The sequence below is a fragment of the Balaenoptera acutorostrata genome, chromosome 17 (assembly GCF_949987535.1).
Source record: "Balaenoptera acutorostrata chromosome 17, mBalAcu1.1, whole genome shotgun sequence".
Taxonomy (NCBI): domain Eukaryota; kingdom Metazoa; phylum Chordata; class Mammalia; order Artiodactyla; family Balaenopteridae; genus Balaenoptera; species Balaenoptera acutorostrata.
In genome coordinates this window covers 517677-538256 of record NC_080080.1, presented here as the reverse complement: position 1 = coordinate 538256, position 20580 = coordinate 517677, and the positions used below count along the sequence as shown (strand labels likewise).

Genomic DNA, 20580 nt, shown 5'->3' with positions numbered 1-20580 from the left:
AGGCCCCCTCCCCCGTTAGGCATCCTGACTCAGAGAAGGTCACGCCAGCAGGAGAAACGCCTCTATTGAGTGTCCTGAGCACACACACAGCCCAGCCCCACCTGCCCCGCCCGGGAAGCAGGGCCACCTAGGTGAAGAGGCAGAGGGTGCCGTCAGCCCCGGCGGAGAAGACCCACGGCTGGGTGGGGTGGAAGGCCACGTCCAGCACCCCCAGGTCCTTGGTCAGGGTGTGCCCCTTGAGCACCTTCACAGGCACCAGCAGCGGGTTCTGCAGCAGGTCGCTGTGAGGAAGGGAGAGGCTCAGGACGTGGGCAGCACGGGCCCCACGGGGTGCGGGTGGGCGGGCACCGGCACTCACTTGTACACCATCCCGTGGCAGACGATGACACTGCCGTCGTCGGAGCCAGATGCAAAGAGCGGGTACCGGGGGTGGAAGGCCACGGCCCGGAGAGCCTTCTTGTGGTGCCTGAGGGGGGGGGGGACCAGGTTGAGGGGGGCGGGGGGGGCAGCGAGTAGGCAGCAGCCCGCCACCTGCCAGCACCTCACCTCAGCACTCTGTACGGCTTGGTGGAGAGATCCAAGTCAAACCACACCAGCTTGCTGTCGTAGCTGCCACAGATGACGTTGTCGCCTGGGGGAAGAGGCGGTGGTAGGGACCTGGTGGCCCCCTCACCTGCCCCCCCCCAACCAGGGCGGCCCCTCACCTGCCGGGTGCACTGCCAGGCTGGACACCCACTTGCAGTTCGGCGTCAGCTTCTTGGTGAGCTCCTGGCGCAGCAGGTGGTAGAGGCGGACACTGCGCTGGGAAGCCACGAGCAGAAAGGGCCGCACGGGGTGGAAGGCCACGCACTGCACCTGACCGCGGCCGCGGCGGAAAGGGCTCTGGCTGCGGCGCCGGCTCAACTGGTGGATTAGCACCTGGGTGTGGCCCGGGGTGGCCAGCACCACGGCCATGTAGTCGCCACGACCGTGCCAGGTCACCTGTGTCACTGGCTGCAGGAAGGCGAGGTGGGCTGAGCCGCCCCACCCCGCCCCGCCGCCCCTCCGCCCCGCCCTCCCCCATAGCCCCCACACCTTGCCGTGGCAGATGCGCAGCCGCAGGCCGCCCCGGCGCTCCTCCTCTGAGGCTTCCAGCCAGTGGGCGGGCTGCGCAGCGGGCTCCGCGGGCGGGGTGAAGGCGCTCAGCAGCTGGTCCGTGCTGCCCACCACCAGCCGGTCCCCCAGGGCCGGGTTCAGCAGCAGCACTGCGTCCTCCCTGCGGCCAGAGCCCGGTGAAGGCCCCCAGGCACAGGACCGCCCCCACCAGCCCGGGCACCCCGGGCCTCATACTCACACTGCCACGGCCACCAGGCAGACGGTAGGGCGGGGGTTCCAGGCGACACTCTTCACCACGCCCCCCACGGGCACAGTCCTCACGCAGCGGGCGGAGGCCACCTCCCAGAGCCGCACCGAGCCATCGTCTGAGCCTGGGCACAGCGGATGGGCTCTCAGCACCCGGCCCCCCGCCCAGCCCCCATGGCAGGGCTGCCCCACCCGAGGCCCACCTGATGCCAGCCACTGGCCACCCGGGGAGACACTGAGGCAGCGGACGAGGTCGCTGTGGCCCCTGTAGACCTGCAGAGAAGGGGCAGTGAGGGACGGAGCCCCGGAGCTGTGTGCTCCCGGCCGCCCCGCCCTGTCTGCTCACCAGGGCCTGGCACGTGGGAAAAGGCTGCAGGTCGCGTGGCCGGGGCAGTCTGGGGATGAGGTCCTCAGGGTCCACGTTCACCTGGGAGAGGAGCACGCGGGGTCAGCTGCGTCCACCCCCCACTCCCCGCCCCCGCCCAGGAACCCCCCCCCAGCCCCCGCACACCCTCATCTTGCGCTGCCGTGGGCACAGGTAGAGGTCAAGGCAGCGCTCGAAGCGCTCCTGGATGAAGCGGCCGTATGCGGGCACAGCCCGCAGGCTCGGGAACCGGCGCGGCAGGAAGTTGCGCTTCCTCTCGTCGGGCTCCCGCTGCTCCCAAGCCATGCGCTGTGAAGGCAGGAGTGAGCCCGGAGCGCGGGGCGGGCGGGGGCAGGCAGACCCCAGCCTGCACCAGGCTCACCTCCTCCTCGCTGGGCAGGTACTCGGGAGGTGGGTTGTAGGACTCCGCGTGGCCCGGCAGGGCCAGCTTGGGTGCAGGCACGTGCATTTTGTGGCGGCCCAGCACCGCGTCGGGGTCCTCTTGGGCCCACAGGTCGTAGAAGCTGGGGGTGGAGTCCCGAGGACGGCGAGGCTGGATCCAGCCCATCTTAATGGCGTGCACCATGCGGGAGACCTGCAGAGGCCGCAGGGTCAGGGTGGGGGTGGGGGCGGGGGCGGGTGGCCGGGGGCGGACCGGAGGATGGGGCCGCACCCACCTTCTCCTTCTCCACCAGGGACGGGATAAAGCTGCGCTTGTCAGCAGGCCGGTTGGTCACCGGGTGGATCATGAGGTCCCCACTGAAGAAGTCCACAGCCGGCTGGGGGGACGAGCAGAGGGGTGTGGGCCCGGGCCCTGCAGGTGCCCCCAGACCCTGGGGCCAGCGGCTGCCCCTTACCTCGTACGGGTTGAAGCTCACATCCCCAAACTGGCCCCTCTGCAGTCGCCGCACCAGGGCCACCTGTTCATCTGTCAGCTGCACGCTGTGCCCCGTCATCCGGTCCTGCACCGTACGCCTAGGGGCTGCCCGTCAGAGCCGAGGCCCCGCCCCGCCCCACCCCGCCCCGCCCCAGCCCACCGGCCCTGTCCCACCCCACAGTCCCCGCCCCACGCCCGCACCAGTAGTCAGGGTTGTCCATCTTGTCCAGAAACTGGTCCAGCTCGTCAGGGGTGCGCAGGGGCTTATAGATGCGCCTGCCGTCCAGGTCGTAGCCCACGTGGGGGAAGTCATCGTACCACTCCAAGGGCACATTGCCCACCGTGTTCCGGATGTCCTGGGGCAGGAGGCCAGCGTATCGGCACTGGACACCCACTGTGCCCACCCGTCCCTCCAAGCCCCCCAAAAGATACAGACGAGGGGGAAAGGTGAGAGCAAAGGGACTGGCTTCAAGGCTAGCCAGGGGCAGCACCCGGGCACCCTGACTCGTGCCTTCTCCCTGGGGTGTGACGTGGCAGGGCGGCCAGCACTGTCCCCCACCACCCCCCTGACCCTCAGAGGCGCCGGAGCTGTACCTTCACATTTTCCACTGAAGTGGTGCCAACCCCAGAGCCTCCCCCCTGGATTCCTTGGCCAGGGCTCTGGGCAGCCACAGGCAAGGGTGACCTCATCGCCCGTGGGCTCCCTCCCCTGGCGGGGGGCCTTAGGCAAAACCGGGTAGCCACGGGCAGGGACTCAGGGAAGACCCCACCAACCCACTACAAAGGGAGGCCGAACCCACCGCATTGTGACCTGCAAGCGTTCAGGGACTCCCCAGCCCCCCAGCCCCGTCCCCCACCCCACCCTCAGCGGGCAGAGCAGCCACATTCCTGGACACACATTCCTGGTCGAGGCCCCTGCCAGCCGCCACCCTCCCTCCACCCAGCACGGAGACTGCTGCCCAGGCGGCCGCTTCCTGCAACAGTAGCCACGGGAGGAGTGGCCCCGATGAGACAGCACGGCCGGGAGCCTGGGAACCCCTCCCCCTTACAGCAGGACAGGACCCTCTGGGAGCTGCCCCTCTGCACCTGCCCCCAACCCCCAACCTGCCAACTTTAGTTCTCCCAGCTTGCCCATCCTCCAGGTGTGCCCTCGTGTCCCTGCCGTTGCTAGGAATGCCCTTCCTTCTCCTGTGACCCCCAAGTCTACACAGCCATCCCTGAATTGGACAGACTGGAGTTGGGGGGTCGGTGGCCCAGAGAAAAGGCCCACGGGAGCACTCAGTAGGGGAACGGGGTGCTGGTGGGGGGTTCTCCAGAGCAGGAGCGCAGGCAGGAGCCGGTAAAGAGGGCACACACAGCCTGGGCCAGACCTGGAGACTGATGCCAGGAGGGGGCAGGTGCAGGAGAGACAGGCTGTGTCATCAGGCGACCCCAGGCACAAAGCTGGGGGGGGGCGGCCGAGGGAGCTGGGGCTGAACTCCAGCCCCTCAAAGCTGTTCTCTGCCCCCTCCTCCGGGCACAGAAGGCCCAAGTGTACATGGGAGGGAGAGACAGACAGGGTGTGGCCAGGCGCTGAGGCCAGGGCAGCTGGGTTAACTTGGTCATGCCAAGCGAGAAGGCCCGGGTCATGGGTCCTGCTTGACCCTCCTGCCCCCCGCAAAGAGGGAGGAGAGGAGGCGGCACAGCCCTGGTACCACCCAGAAGGGGGCTCCCACTTCCCCCGCATCCCCCAAAGACAGCAAGATGCTCCAGGCCCCTTCACCGTGGCGCGAGAAGGCAGAGGGACGGAGGGCCCCTGCTCCAAGCGGCCTCCAGGGGCTGGGAGGCGGGGAGGAGGGCGGGTCGGCGCGGGGGAGGGGCCGCCTCGGCTATAAAGGCCCGGCCCGCGGCCCTGCTCCAGCCCGGGACGCACACGTGCGCGCGGCGCCGCAGCCGCCACCGCGGGAGCCCTGAGACCCCGCGCCCCCCTGGCCTGGGCGGCGGCGGCGGCGGCGGCATGCACGGCGCGCGGCGGAGCTGACGGCGGCCGCCGGCCCCATGTCTTTCGCGATGCTGCGCTCGGCACCGCCCGGCCGCTACCTGTACCCCGAGGTGAGCCCGCTGTCGGAGGACGAGGACCGCGGCAGCGAGAGTTCGGGCTCCGACGAGAAGCCCTGCCGCGTGCACGCGGCGCGCTGCGGCCTCCAGGGCGCCCGGAGACGGGCCGGGGGCCGGCGGGCGGGGGGCGGAGGCCCGGGGCCTGGGGGGCGGCCGGGCCGCGAGCCCCGACAGCGGCACACGGCGAACGCGCGCGAGCGGGACCGGACGAACAGCGTGAACACGGCCTTCACGGCGCTGCGCACGCTCATCCCCACCGAGCCGGCCGACCGCAAGCTCTCCAAGATCGAGACCCTGCGCCTGGCCTCCAGCTACATCTCGCACCTGGGCAACGTGTTGCTGGTGGGTGAGGCCTGCGGCGACGGGCAACCCTGCCACTCGGGGCCCGCCTTCTTCCACGCGGCGCGCTCGGGCAGCCCTCCGCCGCCGCCGCCCCCGCCCCCCGCCCGCGACGGCGAGAACGCGCAGCCCAAACAGATCTGCACCTTCTGCCTCAGCAACCAGAGAAAGTTGGTGAGTGTTGGCCGCGGGTCGTCCCCAGAAAGGGAGGCGAGGAGGATGGGGCGCCCCCCACCTCCAAACCATCCGTGCAACCCACACCTGCCTGGCAGAGAGGGCGGGGCCAGAGGCAGGCAGAGCTCCCCAGCAGCACCTGTTAACCCACGCGCAGCCCCGAGCCCAGGGAGGGAGGAGCACGAGGAGGAGGGCGCAGCTGGAGCAGGCGGGGCTGGGCCTTCCCTGGACATTCTCCCCACGAGTCCCCTGGACACAGGCTCCCACGGGGACCAGAGAAGCCCACCCAGGGCCAGATGGGGGAAGAGACCAAGGCAGGGCTGGCACCAACTGGAAGCGAGGGGACCAAACCAGGGTTGGACCAAGCAACTCTGGCCACCCACCCTGCCCCCAGGGGAAGGAGACTCAGGGGCAGTGGGGCAGTAAGGAGACCCCTCTGGGATCCACTTGCTCTGCCACTGGCCTAAGGCTTACCGGGCACCTACCTGCCCTCCCCTGGCCCCTGCCCCTGGGGCTGCCCACTCAGACACCAGTGCAGCTGTGGGACCCGCTGGCAGGAGACTTGGGGGCTGGAGGAGAGGCCCCACGCTGGCTGGCTGTGATTTACAGCTCCTGCTGCGCTTGGTGGCACCGGAAAAGCAGGGTGAGCAGGGAGAAAATACGGCGCGGCTTTCCCCAATCCCCATTTCCTCTCCAGACGGCACGCGCGAGCTCCTGGGGCCTGAACATCTGGGAAATTTAATTTTACAATTTCGGCTGTGCAGCAGCGTACCCTCCTCCCCAAGCCGCTTGGGGAAGCTGGGCTGAGCGTGGAAGGGGGGGGTGCTTTCAGCACCCACCACCCGAGACAGCACCCAGTGGGGAAGCCCAGAGGTGCAGGCTGGCACTGGTCTCTGCGCGGGCCCTGACACTGCCCTCCCCTCTGCAGAGCAAGGACCGAGACAGAAAGACGGCGATTCGGAGTTAGAGGCGGATGCTGCTGGGCCATCCACGGAGAGCCCCCATGGACCTGACTCGGGCACAGGCCTCCCTGAGGGCACCCCCCAGGCCAGCCCTGCCCCAGCTGTGAGCGGGGCCGATGGACAGACAGGCGGTGGGACTCGGAGCTGGCCCAGCACTTGCCCAGCCCCACTGGAACTTTCCGTGCTGGCTCCCAACCTGGTTTTCTTCTGGTCACTATGTGCTGGCATCTTGTGTCTTTGATATGATAATATAAAGTCTGGAAACTTTGTATAATTAAAAACAAAACAATTATCTTCTAAACACGGACGCACTGTCCTCTCCAGCAGTTCAGAATCCACCCTGAGCCGGAGCCCGAGCCCACCCTCCCACCCCTCAGCGCTCCGTGGGCCAAGGTACCCAGTTCTCGGGGAAAGCCCCCCACTTTCCAGGGCTCAGGGCCAGCGCACCCAGCACCCACGACCAGCTGTGAGGGGAGAGGAGAGCGAGGGACAGAGCAGGACACAGGCAGCCCGGGCCTGGGAGCAGTCTCGCCCCACCCCCGCTCCGAGAGCCTGGCAGGTGTCCCGGTGCCCTGAAGGGTCCTCTGTGCTTGCGGCATGCAACTTGCTCGTCAGTCTTCAGGGCCTCGGCACCTCAGCCTCTGCCCACGGAGCCCCACGAAGTGGGCATGTAGGGGAGGGTAAGCGAGGAGCACTGTCTGGCAGAGTGAGTCCCCAGGCCTGAGGGCAAGGACCAGGTGGCAGCTGCCTGTGTGTACCCCTGGGGCCCACCCCTGCCCCCAGCCCTGCCCACCCAACTCCCCCAAAGGCCCCACCTGCCCATGAGGAGGGCAATTCAGGCCTCTCCCCGAGCTGTGCACAGCTGGCGGGCCATTAAAATCTTGCAGGTGACAATTATAGACTAGTGGCGTGAGCTCCACGGGCACAGCAGAGAAGAGAGACGGGGGCGGCTCTGTGCAGGCCACCCCAGCACCCCCAGGCTGGCCAGCAGCCTGACTTCCGGCCAGTGGGCGGGGAATGGCCAAGAACGCCAGGTGCCGGCCCCGGGCCCTGCTAGCCCTCAGCGCAGGCTCAGGGACCCCGGGAGAGGGCAGGTGCCGAGGCCCACGTGGGCACCCCAACAGGGCAGGGCTAGAGCTGCCCCCTCCTCTGAACAGACGGGCTCCAGGAAACCGAGAAACCGGAAGCGATGGTGTAATTTTGGAGGAAATTCTCAAAGCCAGAGCCATTAAGGACTAGAAGGGGGCTGTGTCCAATCTGATAGAAATATAACAGGATAAAAAGTCACAACGGCAGGTTCCACTCAGAGAGAAACCCAACCCCAAATTTCCTCTCCTTAATCCTGCAAGAGCCTACAGCTGGCCGGCCGAAGGGGGGGAGAGGGCACGCTTGGTCACCCCCGCCCGTCTGCCTGGAGAGCCAGGACCCAGGAGGAACGTGGGGGTCCACCTGGGGGATGAGAAAGGCACCCCTTCCGCCCCGGGGCACTGAGGACACTGCGAGAACGCAACCCGCGGAGGGGCACGCGGGCAAGCAGGGACGCCCCCCAGGGTCTCCGGCCTGCCTCCCCTGCTCCCCGGGGCACCAGTGCAGTTCTGTGGGGACGGTCTGTGGCCCACCTGCCGCTCACCCACCGGCCTCACCTCTCCATACCTGGGCTGGGTGGGAGTGCACCCTCCCTCACAAATCCTCCCGAAGACGATGGGCGGCAGTGGGCAGGGGGCAGGGGGCCGCATGCCCTGCACAAAGGCCTGAGAGAAGAGTGCGGGGCGAGGGGGACAGGCAGGGCGAGGCCGGAGGGGCATGGGTGTCAGGGACCCTTGGAGCCGGTGCAGGAGAGGGGAAGGGGCTGAGGGAGCCTCGGAGATGCCAAGTCGGTAGGAGAGGACAGGCCGTTGGGACGGTCCCCAGGGGCCGCAGGTCCTGGCACAGGGTGCGCGGGCCAGGCCCTCGGCTGCTGGGCCTGTGACTCCGACAGCGGCTGCAGCTTGGCCAGCCTCGGGCCCGGGCAGTGGGCCCGGTCGCTCCCTGAGCTGCACCGGTAGCAGCAGAGGCTGAGGGCCTGGCCCGCCAGCCAGCAGGAGAGGGAGGGGAGGGGGCGGGGAGGAGCACGCCGTCACCCTCCACCGCTCCAGAAATTCAAACCAGACTGGGGGTGGCGGGCCGGCCCGAGCCCTTGCGGCCCCACGGGAGTCCACTCGGCTACTCACGGCCGCCGCTGGGCCCCCGTCCACCACAAACCCCACTTCCTCCCCAGGACGCCAGCCTCGCCCTCCACCGAGCCTCCATGTGCCAGTGCCCCACAGAGGCGGCCCGAAAGGAGGGCCCAGCCCGCACCCTGGGCCAGCAGCCGCCTCTGCGGGCCAAGCAGGGCTGGAAATGCTCTGATGGCCATCAGGGCCAGGCTGTCAGCTCCCTGTCCCCAGCCTGGGGAACGAGCTGCTGTCGGCACCACGTGATCCATCGCCAGGCCGCCTGCGCCCGCAGGCCAGCCGGCCCCCACCCTGCGCGGCACCTGCGGGCTGCCAGGAAGCACATGTGACCCCGTGGGGGCGGGAGCCCGCCGACCCCTCCAGGGCCCAGACAGCCCCCAGCCTGCGCTCTCCCAGGGGGCCGCCATGCCCCAAGGACGAGCCTTCGGGCGGCAGGGGTCCCCCACCCCCCAGGCTGCACCGGACACAGGCGGCCACCGGCTGATGTGTCGGCTGGGATTTTTCCGCTCTCGCAGACCCCCCCTCCCCTCCCCCTCCCCAAAGTGGCTGCAGCTGTCAGGACCGCAGATTGGAACTGCAGGTACGGCGCTGGCCCGCTGCCCACCTCCCTCCCGTGTCTGTCTGAGAGAAAGGAAGCCGGCCCACCTCTGGAATCCTTCACTCTCTCCTCGTTCGCCTCTCCCACCTGTCCCCGGGGAGCGCGGGGTCAGCCGCCCTCGCTCGGGCTCTCTCTTCCCCTTGCCCCTCTCCGATTACAATGCCGGCAGTGTTCCCTCAGCTCCCCCGACACGGAGCCCCCCCCGCCCCCCGCCTTCCTGAGCCTCCTCTCTCCTGCGCTCCATGGCGGGAGGAGGACAGGCCACGTGCCCCAGGCCACCTGCTGCAGCTGAACCCACACAAGGTGCTGGCAGGATGAGTCCTGGTCGATGGGCCCAAGGGGAGAAAGCCAGGTCCCGCTCGGCCTCTTCCTGCCCCAAAGGCCAAAGCCAGCTGAGGGGATCCCGGCAGGGCTCGGGGTCAGGAGCAGGGCCCACCAGCTGTAGCCAGGCAGGCCAGGGTGGGGCGGGCGAGAAACTCGGAACCCCCTTCCCAAACCTTCTCCATCAGACTGTCCCTTCCAGTTGCCATCCTCACAAAAGCGCTGCTGGCCCGACCCACCCCTGAGCCATCGGACGTTGTGTGGGCACAGGGCCCCTCCAAGGCCACTCCTTGACCCCTGACCAGTACCTCCACGGCTGCTGGGGTAGAGGGAAGCAAGTCCACTCCCCGGCCAAGGGGCCCATGGGGGAGGGGGAGAGAGCACCGAGGTTGCTTGCCCCTGCTCCTGGGTCCTCAGATACCCAAGACCCCCCACCCATCTGCCCCTCCCCCTCCTGGGGTTGGCCAGGGTCCAGTGGGCACTCCCACGTGGGACACCCGAATCTCGGCTCCCTGCAGGCAAGGGCTCCCAGAAACTCCTCTGGGAATGCTGGAGGTAGGCACAGGCCTGGGACCCCATTGCTAAGTGCCAAAGGCCCACTATGCTGCTTCACATCCCAGCCCCAGCCCCTCCAAGACCTCATTCGGGAGGACTCGCCCCGAGCCCCTGCCCATACACGGCCAGCCCCCCACCCCCTGACCCCTGTCCTCAGCAAGACAGCCCCGGCCTGGGCCGGGACACGTACTGGCCCTGCTCAGCAGCCAGCCCCTCAACCACCTTTCCTACAGAATTTGCGCCCCACAAGCCTGCCCAGCCAGCCCGGGGTCTACCGCCACACCTCCAGCCCTAGGGCGACACCCACCCCACCCCCGCCCCGCCCCAGGCCCAGCACCCTCCCTCCCACCCGCCTGCCCGTCCACCTGGGTTCCTGCTGCCTGGGACACTGGCTCCACTGGGCACAGGGCAGGCCAGGGCCTCTACCTCCCACGTGCCCCAGTGAAAGGCAGGGTGCTGCTGTGAAGGAGCCCCCCCATCACCCGCTGCTGCCGCGGCACAGCTCCTGAGCCCCCAGGCCCTGCTACCCTCCAACACTCTCCGCCGCCCACCCCGCCCTCCCCACGGGGAACCCTGTCTCCCAAGTGTGACAAGTGGACCCAGGGCGGGCGGCGCTGGCGGGAGGGCACCCCCCACACACCCAAACGCAGCGGGCCTGGCTGAGAGGTGGTGCCTGGCACAGGCAGCCAGGGGCGCCCTGAGGTCACAGTCGCCGCACCCACCGCCCCCCACGGCCACCTGCGAGGCCACGGGCCACGGTGTCATCGGGCCCCTCCCAGGCCAGGCGGCCGGGGCGACCCGAGGGGCTGTCGGAGCCTGGCCGCGGGGATGGGGGCCCGCCAGGGAGGCCGGCGGCCCGCGAGGCCGAGACGCACGCTCTGCACAACAGCTCGAAACCCGAGCCGCGGCTGCGCTGCCAGCAGCGAGCGAGCGCCGAGGGCCGAGGGCCGCGCCGGGGGCCGGGGCCGGGGGCGGGGCCCGGAGGAGGCGGCTGCCGCTCAGTAGCCGGGAGGCCATTAGCGGCGCCTGGCGGGAGAGCTGAGAGGACCGCAGCCCGGACGCAGATGCGCCCGCCGCCCGCCCACCCTTGCAGGGCCGGGACCCCGGGGCTCGCAGCCCCGCCCCCACCCCACCCCACCCGCCCAAGGCCTCAGCTTCTCCCAGCTTCTCCCAGGCCAGAGACAGGGTGGGGGAACCCCGCTGCTGCGAAGGCCGCCCACCCCCCGCCCCCGCCCCTCCTCCCGGGGCGGCAGCTGGATGAGATCACGTCTGTGGGGGAGGGGTGCAGTGGACTTGTGGGAGAGGGGCTCCCCCCACTCACGGTGGCCAGGACCCCCGCCACGCGTGGCCTGGCAGCACGTCCAGGGGCTGCAGCCCTGTTGCTGCCTGGGATGGGAGCTGGGGGGAAGGTACGGAGAAGGCCAAGGTACGGAAACAGGACCCAGGTCTCCCGAGAAGGAGAACCGTCGCCCACCAGTCAGTGCCTGGGGCGGGGGTCCCCCAAAGCCAGGCCCGGCAGAGGCCAGCGGTCAGAGGGCCTAAACCCCCCCCCCGGGACCTCAAGCCCAGGCCTGAGGGGTGGGCAGGACAGGGACTGGGGAGGGGGAGGCTGGACACTGCCACACCGCAGGTTCTCCCCCGGGAGCACGCCTTGTCAGGACACCACTGCTGGAAGCTGGCCAAGGCCTGAGTGGAGTCCTGGCACCACTGGCCACCTCCAAGGACGCTGCGTGGAGGAGGCGCTGCCCGACACGATGCGACCAAGTGTTCGCGGACGGTGGCCCCTCCCAGGTGCCAACCACCCAGGGCACAGCCCCGGGGTGGGGGAGGCTCCTGTGCCCCTCGCGTGCTCTCACCCCTTGGGCCCCCGACAGGATGGCTCGCCACCCCACCTCTCAAGCCTCTTCCCTGAAGCCCACCCTGCTTTGCACAGACGACAGAGACGCGGCGACAAGTGTGTGTGTGTCGGGGGGGGGGGGCGGGGGCAGCACTTCTCAGGGAGGAGAGCATCTGTCAGGCCAGCCTGGTCCCTGAAAGCCGAGCTCTGCCGCCCCCTCGAGCCACAGCCGGCTGTGCTGGCAGAAGCACGGCTCCCTGTCAGTCAGGCGACATATGGGATAGTCATCGCCGGAGGAAGCAGCCCCCACCCCGGCGGCTCCAGCACAGCCCGGGCTGGGAGGAGCGCCTCCCCGCGGGCGGGCCGAAGCCCCTCCCCCGGCCTCTGCACTCCATTTACAATCATCATCGATTTCTCAAAATACCGAATATAAAAAAGTAGCCGACAGGATGTGGCTGCCGACAGCCAGAGCCCCTGGGAGGGGGGGAGACAGGCCGGGAGCCGCGCTGCACCGGCCCCCCTTCACCGAGCACGCCCGCTGCTCCGGCCAGGAAACCAATTTATTTTGTTTTGTCTCTGTTCTCTGAACGCACAGAGACCGGATCGGGCGGGCAGCCAAGGCTCCTGCAGCCGCTGCCAAGAGAGCGGAGGATGGGGGTGGAAGCTGTGCAGGGGAGGGGGCGCGTGTCTCCCCAGCCGGGGACAGCCCCTGGCAGGCGGCAGGAAGAGCCACCGGGGGGCGGGGACCGCTGTCTCTGCAGGCCCCCCCAGCCCGAGGAGGCACTCACCCGGAGGGCTCACGCCAGGGCAGTGGGCATGGGGGCCGCAGCCCCGGCCAGTGGCCAGGACACATCAGGGAGGCGGCGGCGGGGCGAGCAGCGCGGCCACGTCTACCTGGGAGCTCCTCAGCCCCAGCGCCCCCCAGAACCCATGGGCAGCTCCGGGCAGCTGAGCCACGGCAGCCTCTGGCCAGACCGAGCACGCCTGGCCTGGCAGCAAGCTTTCCCCTTGAGAGCGTAAATGTGGGAAGGACGACCAGATTCACTGAGGGCCCCAGCGGCCCAGGCCTCCAGGATGCCAGGGAGGAAAGGGGCAGAGAACCAGGGCTGCCCGTCTCCTGCCCTCAGTGCCCAGCACAGGTGCCAGCGGGGCCTGTCACTGCACCCTCACCCCTGGAGACCAGCCCAGGCCGGCTGGTGTCGGGGAAGCCTCCCCGGGCCTGTCGGTGCCTGCCAGCCCCGCCGCCCACCCCTCAGGGCCCAGGGGTGGCTGCGAGGTGCCCAGTGCCCTCCCCTCCCCGCGATGACACACACTCCTGCAGTCACATGTCCCCCACCCTGAAATCGCTCTTCCAGACGGGGACTGGGGCCCCAGGCCAGGACGCCCACTCAGGCCTCGCTGTGGACTGACCCACCTCTGCCCAGGCAGTGCAGCCCACCCTGCAAGCGAGCAGGCCACGGCCCCAGCCCTACCTCCTCGTCAGAGCTGTCCTCCACGTACTCGTCCTCGTCCGGCACGCTCGCCACCTCCGTCCTCGGGGAAGGGGTCCCGGCCTGGGAAGGGAAGGGGAGAGCAGTTATGTCAGGACACTGACGCCCTGTGCCTGGGGCAGATCGCGGGTCCAGGACGCCCGCCCCCTCCTGCCAACGCGGAGGCCTAGGTTCCCACACCCCAGTCTCTAAGCGGCTCCAACCTGGTCCCGGCGCCAGGACAAGACTGGGGACACCGCAGGTCTAAGTGGGCCTTTCAGGGAGGGGGGTCCCACCCAGGGTCATCCTCTGTCAAGGGCTGGACCCATCGTAACGTCCAAGCTCCGGGGGAGGACCCCAGGGAGGGGCTGACACCTGGAAAAGGAGCACTTAGCCACCCCCGCACTCCTTAATGAAAAAAACGGCTGCCGGGCTCCTGGCCCAAAGGCCCAGCCGAGCCCAGAGCCAGCCTGGGGTCAGGGGGCAAGGTGCCTCAGCAGCCGCAGGTGAGGGCTGGTCCCCCGAGGGGAAGGCCGTGGTACTCGCTCTTGGCCACCGGCAGAGGGGCCACAGCCGACCCACTCCTAGGGCAAGACCCTTGCCCCGAGGAGGCCACGTTCAGCGCAGCTGGCCAAGGGCCCGGAGAGGCACCCACTCTCAGAATGCCGGAGGCCCCGCCCCCAGGCTGAGCCCGCCCACCGGGCCAGTGAGTGGCGCCACTGGGCATTCACACCCCAGCCCGGACACCGGATTCTCCCCTTGCGGGGCGGGGGGACCTGGTGTACCGGAACTGGGATTGATGCGGAGAACAGCCCGCCTCTCCCCCCCGGCTCCAGAGGCAGTAAAGTGTAGCAGGGGCCCCCCACCCCAAGCACGGGCGCCCCGCCCAGAGCCCCGCTCCCCCTGCCCGGGCAAGAGCCAAAGGCCCGCAAGGCAGCTCTCCCTCCCGCCTGTTTTTCCCTCGGTGTAAGGAGGGTGGGAGAGTAACTTTTTTTCCAGGCCAGGAAAAGGCGAGATTCGGTTTCCACGTGTCTCCCACCCCTTGCTCCCCGAGCTGTGCGCTGCGGGAGCCCTGCCCGCTGAAAGTGGGTCAGCACTGCCTGGGGGCAGGGGCAAGCGGGGGGCGCAGAGGGCCAGCCTGGGGCCCAAACCTTTCCTGCCGTCCTCACCCATGGCAGCAACCAGCAGACACACCTGCCCCAGGCCCTGGGCTGGCAGGACCCCAGTCCAGGCCACTTGCAAGTCTCTCAACAGCCCCCTGATGCCAGCCCGTGGCTGACGGGCCACTGGTTGAAGCAGGGTCGGCAGTGCAGGCCATGGTGCTCCAAGGCTGCCAACCGCCAGCCAGTCTGATGACCCCCACCAGGCACCGGACCCCGGGAGCCCCGCACCACCTGCACGACAGGCCACCGTCCCAGGGCCCTGGCCAGCCCCAGCGATGCCTGGGGAGCCAGACACAGGCGGGACCTCAGCGAGGGGAGGGGACACCCAGCAGCGGGGCTGTGAGTTCCTGGGCAAAAGAGCTGGACGCCGGCAAGGAGTGCCCTCCCTCACCGCACCAGGGCTCTGAAGCCACATCCTCCCTCCAGAGGTGACGCGGCAAGGCAGGCGGTGGCCACCAGGGGGCTGCCGTGATGCGGGGCGTGGCCCAGCTCCTGGGACCAGGAGGACCTAACAAACCCCGCCCCTTCAAAGTTTAGAGGCACTGTAGCTGGGCAGTGGCCACCGGAAAAAAGGCAGAACTCGCACGGCGCCGCCCTCTCTCTCCTCTTTCTCACGCGGCCCAGCGCCGGCGCCCGACACCCTCAGGCACAGGCATCAGCTGGCGAGGGGCTGCCCAGAGCCACCAGCACCCACCCCAAGACGGGCTCAACACCACGTGCTGCGGGCTCCCAAACGTGCCCGTGTGGACGGCTGGGGGCCCACAGGCAGGACCAGAGGGAAGTGGGGTTCTGTAGGCAAATGTCCCAGACCAGGGGACCGAGGGAGGCAGGACGGGCCTCTCCTGGGAGGGGCTGCAGCCTCGCATCCTGACCAGCAGCCCCACAGCCAGGCTGCTGCTGCACGGCTTGCTCTTGGAGCCCCGAGTCCCGAGAGAGGGCACAGGCAGGCAGAGGTGAGCTGCCCAGTGAGAGCCAGCCACTCAGGTCACCCCACCCAGACGTGTGAGTAAACCCCAGAACACGGGGTGTGATCCGAGGGACCACCCTCCGAGGGCAGAACATACCAGAAACCTGGGGAGGGTACAGGAGAAGCTGATGTGCTTCACAGCTGAGGGGGGCTGTGGGATCTCCCAAACCCACTGATCATGTCACCCCAGATGCGACACCACCCACCTGCCCTGAACTCTGATCCCCAGAAATAAGAGTGTCTGACGCTGGGCCACGGCTGGGGCTCTCTGGGACAGGCCCGGGCACGTCCTGCCTGAGGTGGCCTCCACTGAGTGGGCCCGCTCCCTCCCCAGGAGCCAACGCCCAGACCCCACAGTGCACAGGCCTGGGACTCACAGCCACCACCGGTCTCCTGGCGGCCCTGCCCACCACTCCCCAGAGCTGAGCTGAGACCCAGATGGGCTCCTCCTGCCCAAGGGTTTGCGGTAAGCTCCGTGCACAGACGGTACAGGCAGGACTCTTAAGTTATCTGGGAGATGCTGGTTGCACATTAGGCATCGCTCCTAGGTCTTTTGTTAACATTCTTGAACGTGGCCAGCAGATTGAACTAGTGAAGATGGGAACTTCTGTACAAAAGAATAAGAAAACAAAATACGGGAAAACCCACACAAATGAGAAAGGACCAAACCAAACAGGACAAGCAGGAAAAAAACGGATCTAAGCAAGCAAAAAAAGGAAGAAATGGCCGTCAGCACCTAAATCCACTCAAGGTGAGAAATCAAGGGGAGGCCCAGCGACGCGAGACCTATGGGACCGGAAAAGCCCGCCCAAAAGCACCACACCAAGTGCTACTGGGGGGACACAGGGAAGCAAGAGGCCCTGGGTGACTGGGGTGCCCGGCGGCAGGAGCCACCACCTGAGGGTGGAAACAGGAGGGGTGTGGGCGGCCAGTGGGGGAGCGCGAGCGGGGCCCGGGGCTCCTCTCCAGCTTGCTCGCAGGGCTTCCTGGTGTGACACGGGACCACCCACGGGCTGCGGCAGGTGAAGGCGGGTCGGCAGACCCTCGAGAGGGCCCTGAACTAGCGGAACCCCCAGCGTGGTAGGAAAGCCCTGCAGTAGCCGCAGGATGAGAGGAACAGGCTGACTCGGGGGGCCCCGATGCACAGCATGACGGGGCTGTCACGGGGGGCCACTCCTGGGTGCCTCGTGTGGCCAGGCTCGGGGGGAGACAGGAGAACACGCAGGAAGCACTGACTGGCCTGTTTGTGAACAGAAGACGTGGAGAATCGCCGGCTCCACCAGGCGGAGCGGTGGATGGCTTTGGAGGAATGGGTGGAAGAAAAGGGGAGATCGGGGCATTTCCACCAGGAGTCAGGAGTACACCCACCTCTTCAATTCCCTCTCTTGGTCTGGACGAATTCCAAGCCGTACTGAGGTCCCCGCTTTAGAAGAAAATACTCCAACACCCCTCAGCTAAAGCACGAAGAAGCCAGAGACGTGAGTGCCCAGGCCAAGCAGGTTCCGGGGAAGCTGGCAGGGCTCCAGGACGACCCACAGGAGATGCGGATGGGCCCTAAGAGCCCGCACACGCACGGGGAGCGGAGCCCAGCGGAGCCCAGCGGAGCACGGAAGGGAGGGACCGAGGGCCTGGCTGCCAGTGGGGGACACCTGGGGAGGGTGCAGAGCCACAGGCCGCCTCACCCCCTCTGAGGACGCCCCCACCCAGGTGGCCTGGGCCGACTTCCTCAGACAGAGGGTTCAGAGGGCACCCCGGAGGGCCAAGGGCCAGGGGCGAGGACGGCTCCCCGCCCTCTGGAGAGGGTGGGCGTGGAGTCTCTCCTGAGCTGCAGCTCGGCACCCGCTGAGCCGGCCGACAGCAGACCCAGGACGGCGGCACAGGTACCTCCGCGGAGCAGCATGAGCCCAGCGGCTCGCGGGGCACAGGTGGTCAGCCTCGAGATGCCTGTATGCAGTACCTCCCCTAGAGAATTTCAACTAAAAATTCTTTTTATTAAAAAAAGTTATTTAACTTTTAAAAATCATTCCTAAAATTTTGTTTATAAAAGAGGATAAAAATCCTATTCTAAAGGAAAAAACTTAAGCATGTGGATCCTTAATTTTAAAAGAAGAGGAAAAGATCCAGGAAGATAATTTAACCATGAACTGTGCTCACCAAGGAGAGTGAAGGCAGCGAATGGAAACGTCCTTTACTGAACAGTGTTGATCTAAGATTTAACTTTTTGTCAAGGAGGGAATATTTTGTAAATTTAAAAAGTTAAGGGACTTCCCTGGTGGTCCAGTGGTAAAGAATCCGCCTTGCAATGAAGGGGACGCAGGTCCGATCCCCGGTCAGGGAACTAAGATCCCACGTGCTGCGGGGCAACTAAGCCCACGTGCTGCAAACTACAGAGCCCAGTGCTCTGGAGCCCACGCGCCACAACTAGAGAGAGAAAACCCGCACGGCACAACTAGAGAGAAGCCTGTGCGCCACAACGAAAGAGCCCGTGTGCCGCAACTAAGACCCGATGCAGCCAAAAATAAAATAACTAACTAACTAAATAAATAAATAGATAATGAATCTTAAAAAAAAAAAAGTTAAAAAGGAGAAAAATATCTGCCCGTAAGCCCACAAACCACGGGCAAGGCAGTCTGTGGACCATCTTCTCTTTGTGCACCAGCGCTACAACTAAAACTTGAATGGGTGAGGGTTTAAATCTGATTTAAAATCTTTTCTTCCTAGGAAACAGATCAAATAAGTGCGGCTTTTGGTTTCCATCACGGTCCTAACCTCCAGAACACCACGGCCATTGAAAGTATAAATAGTTACAAGAGCGTTTTTAGGATGGTCTGAACAACCAGTGTTGTGCTTTAGCTAAATTAAGCGTTTCTGTCATTTTCCTCACTTAAGAGCGGGGTTTGCCTTTCCCCATTGTCACAGCAACAGGCAGGACGGCAAAGCCTGACGCGGCGGCCAGCTGGCTCCTGCGCCCCCCCCCCCCCAGAACCAGGCCAGGTGGATGGAGCTCCACTCGCTCCCGTAAGTGCGGGGCCACCAGCTCCCCCCAGGCAGGCCCCTGCAAACAAATCCCACCTTGGGCTTTGCCCCTAGGAAACCCAGCCTACAGCTGAGTCTAGCAAAGTGGCCTGAGCCTCAAGAGAAGTGACATGAGAATCACTGGGGTGGGGGGGGCCCAGGCAGGTAGATTTTTGGGGTTCCTGTGAACAGAGCACATGACTGTGCTTGAAAACTGGTGCCCTAGAGCTCAGAGCACCTCAGCTCCACGTAAGCGCCCTACCCAGCCCCCAGCGGCAACACCCACCCCGCTCCCCCGCCCCGCTGCACCGGAGGAGGGACGAGGGCCTTGGGGTTCCCAAGGAACGGGAGAAAGCACTGCCCCCAGAGAGCCCGATGCCTGGCAGGCACTTTCCTGGCCATGGTCATCCAGGGGGAGAGCCCACCAGGAGGCTCCTTGCTTACCCACCTGCTGCCCGGGGGTCTTCTCCGTCCTGCTGTGCTGCTCAGCGCCGCTGGCCCCATCCTCCTCCTCAGCCGCAGTGTCGGCCTCACTACTGTCACTGCCGGAATCTTCCAGGCCTGAGAACACACTCTCCTCGCTGTCGGAGAGGCCAGGATCGCTGCCAGGCCCGAGGCTGGGAGCAGGAGCGCCGAGGAGAGAAGGCTAAAAGAAGCACGGCGTCAATGAGCCCACAGCCCACCCACCAGGCACCGTGCGCTGACCCACAGCTCTGTGTGGCCAGCCTCCAAGGCTACAGCCCTCAGGCCACAAGCCTCCACCTCCACCAGAACCACCCACCCGACCCAGGCCTCGCTCACCACCCACCTCCGCCAGCAGGCCGCGTGCCCTCGGAAGAGACATTCAACTCCTAGCATCTCACAAGGGAAGGACTTTTCAAGGAGCTCAGTTCCCATCACATCACCCACACCGGCCCCCTATCCTCCACACCCCACCCTGGCACTCACAGCCCCAGAGCTATGAGGGCACTAGGGCGGGGTCTGGGGCAGGCAGAGGACCACAACCTGAGGGGCTTTTCCCACCTGAAGCAGAAGACTCTGTATCCAACCAGATTGGGACCGACAATTGATCAGTAAATTGTAAAGGTTGGTTGAAAAGACATAAAAACTGCACAAGCTTTACTTAAAAGCAAGTGTTTCCATTCACCCCCTCAAGGGGTAGGACCAGAGCTTCCTCCGAGCAGAGCTCTGCTGACCAGACACTACCCGGTCCCTAAGTCTACAGGACGCAGTGCACACTGTGTGGACCTTTTAGAAGTGGAACAAGAACGTGCAGACTTCTAACAAGCATTTATTTGAATGGAGAATTCCCTGCTTCTCAATTGTTAACAAGTCTCTCACCTAATTGGACAGCCTGCACTCACCAATTTCTTGGCAGCACTCAACTCAGCTTCCACAGAAACGACTCTGACACCCACTAACTACTCCAACACTTAGTAAGCCACACAATTAAAACAGCAAATGAAAATGGCATAAATGATTTGGGCACAAGCACAAATGGCTGCTGATGGGTACAGAGCCAAGAGGACTTGTCGCAAATTGAGCGCGCAGCCTGACAACCCAGGAACGTGGAGTCCCGGCTCAGAGAGGCGCGACTGTACAAGCCTTCAGCGGCTTTCTACCACGGAGATTTGATGACACCCCACAACCCAGGTGGGGTCCAGCTGGAAAGCAGGAGTGGCCATAAGTCCAGTTGAAACGATGCATCCAGTGCAGCAGGCACTGCCTTACTATTCTCGTACCCTCTTTTACAATGTATGCGACGTATTAGTAACGTATCAACAGGCAAGTAGTTACTGCACGCTCAAACCCCTTTAACGCAGGAAGCACAATTCAAAGGGCTAGGGAGGCTGTCGCACAGGATGCCAGCCCTCCTTCCTAGCTCTCTCCGGCCCAGACGTTCTTCCAACCGCAGAACAGCCCAGCCCCACACAGGCTACCCCTCGCGCAGAGGGTACTCCCTGCCCAGGACGCCCCCACAAGGCCACCGCTAGCAGAGGACAGGCGACCCTCCTCCCCGCTTTCCCCGGCCTGGCTCCCCGGGGCCGGCGGCCGAGGAGCCGCCACGTGCGGCCCAGATGCACCTCCCCGTCCCGCTCGCGCAGCCCGCGGTCACCTCCTCCGGCTCCAGCTCCGGCTCCGGCGGCCGCTTCCCCTGCAGCGCCCTCGCCGCCGCCGCCTCGCGCCCCACGCCCCGCGTGCCCGCCATGCTCCAGGCCAGCCCCGACCCGCGCCGCCACTTCCGGCAGCGACACGACCGCGTGGGCCTGGGGGCGGGGCCCGCAGGG

At 66.3% G+C, this 20580-nt stretch overlaps 2 protein-coding genes across 2 annotated transcripts; one reads left to right on the top strand and one right to left on the bottom strand.

Annotated features, from left to right (window-relative positions):
* Positions 1-48: 48 nt before the first annotated feature.
* BOP1 (BOP1 ribosomal biogenesis factor) lies at positions 49-20578 on the bottom strand. Its single transcript, XM_057531845.1, has 16 exons — positions 20409-20578; positions 18741-18938; positions 13151-13231; positions 2784-2938; positions 2563-2680; positions 2383-2484; positions 2088-2300; positions 1853-2014; positions 1688-1768; positions 1545-1614; positions 1334-1466; positions 1075-1255; positions 705-993; positions 547-631; positions 359-466; positions 49-281 (listed from the first exon to the last, which is right to left on the bottom strand). The coding sequence occupies exons 1-16, from the start codon at positions 20499-20501 to the stop codon at positions 128-130; spliced, it is 2223 nt and encodes a 740-aa protein (XP_057387828.1). The 5' UTR covers positions 20502-20578; the 3' UTR covers positions 49-127.
* SCX (scleraxis bHLH transcription factor) lies at positions 4469-6469 on the top strand. Its single transcript, XM_057531880.1, has 2 exons — positions 4469-5192; positions 6121-6469. Exons 1-2 carry the CDS (start codon positions 4620-4622, stop codon positions 6157-6159), a joined length of 612 nt encoding a protein of 203 aa, XP_057387863.1. The 5' UTR covers positions 4469-4619; the 3' UTR covers positions 6160-6469.
* Positions 20579-20580: the final 2 nt, after the last annotated feature.

Excerpts from the sequence above, each read along its gene's own strand:
- SCX (XM_057531880.1), top strand. The coding sequence starts at position 4,620 with ATGTCTTTCGCGATGCTGCGCTCGGCACCGCCCGGCCGCTACCTGTAC. Across the intron at positions 5,193-6,120 it reads TCAGCAACCAGAGAAAGTTG|AGCAAGGACCGAGACAGAAA; the intron begins GTGAGTGTTGGC and ends TCCCCTCTGCAG.
- BOP1 (XM_057531845.1), bottom strand. The coding sequence starts at position 20,501 with ATGGCGGGCACGCGGGGCGTGGGGCGCGAGGCGGCGGCGGCGAGGGCG. Across the intron at positions 2,485-2,562 it reads TGAGCTTCAACCCGTACGAG|CCGGCTGTGGACTTCTTCAG; the intron begins GTAAGGGGCAGC and ends TCGTCCCCCCAG. Across the intron at positions 2,301-2,382 it reads CCCTGGTGGAGAAGGAGAAG|GTCTCCCGCATGGTGCACGC; the intron begins GTGGGTGCGGCC and ends CGGCCTCTGCAG.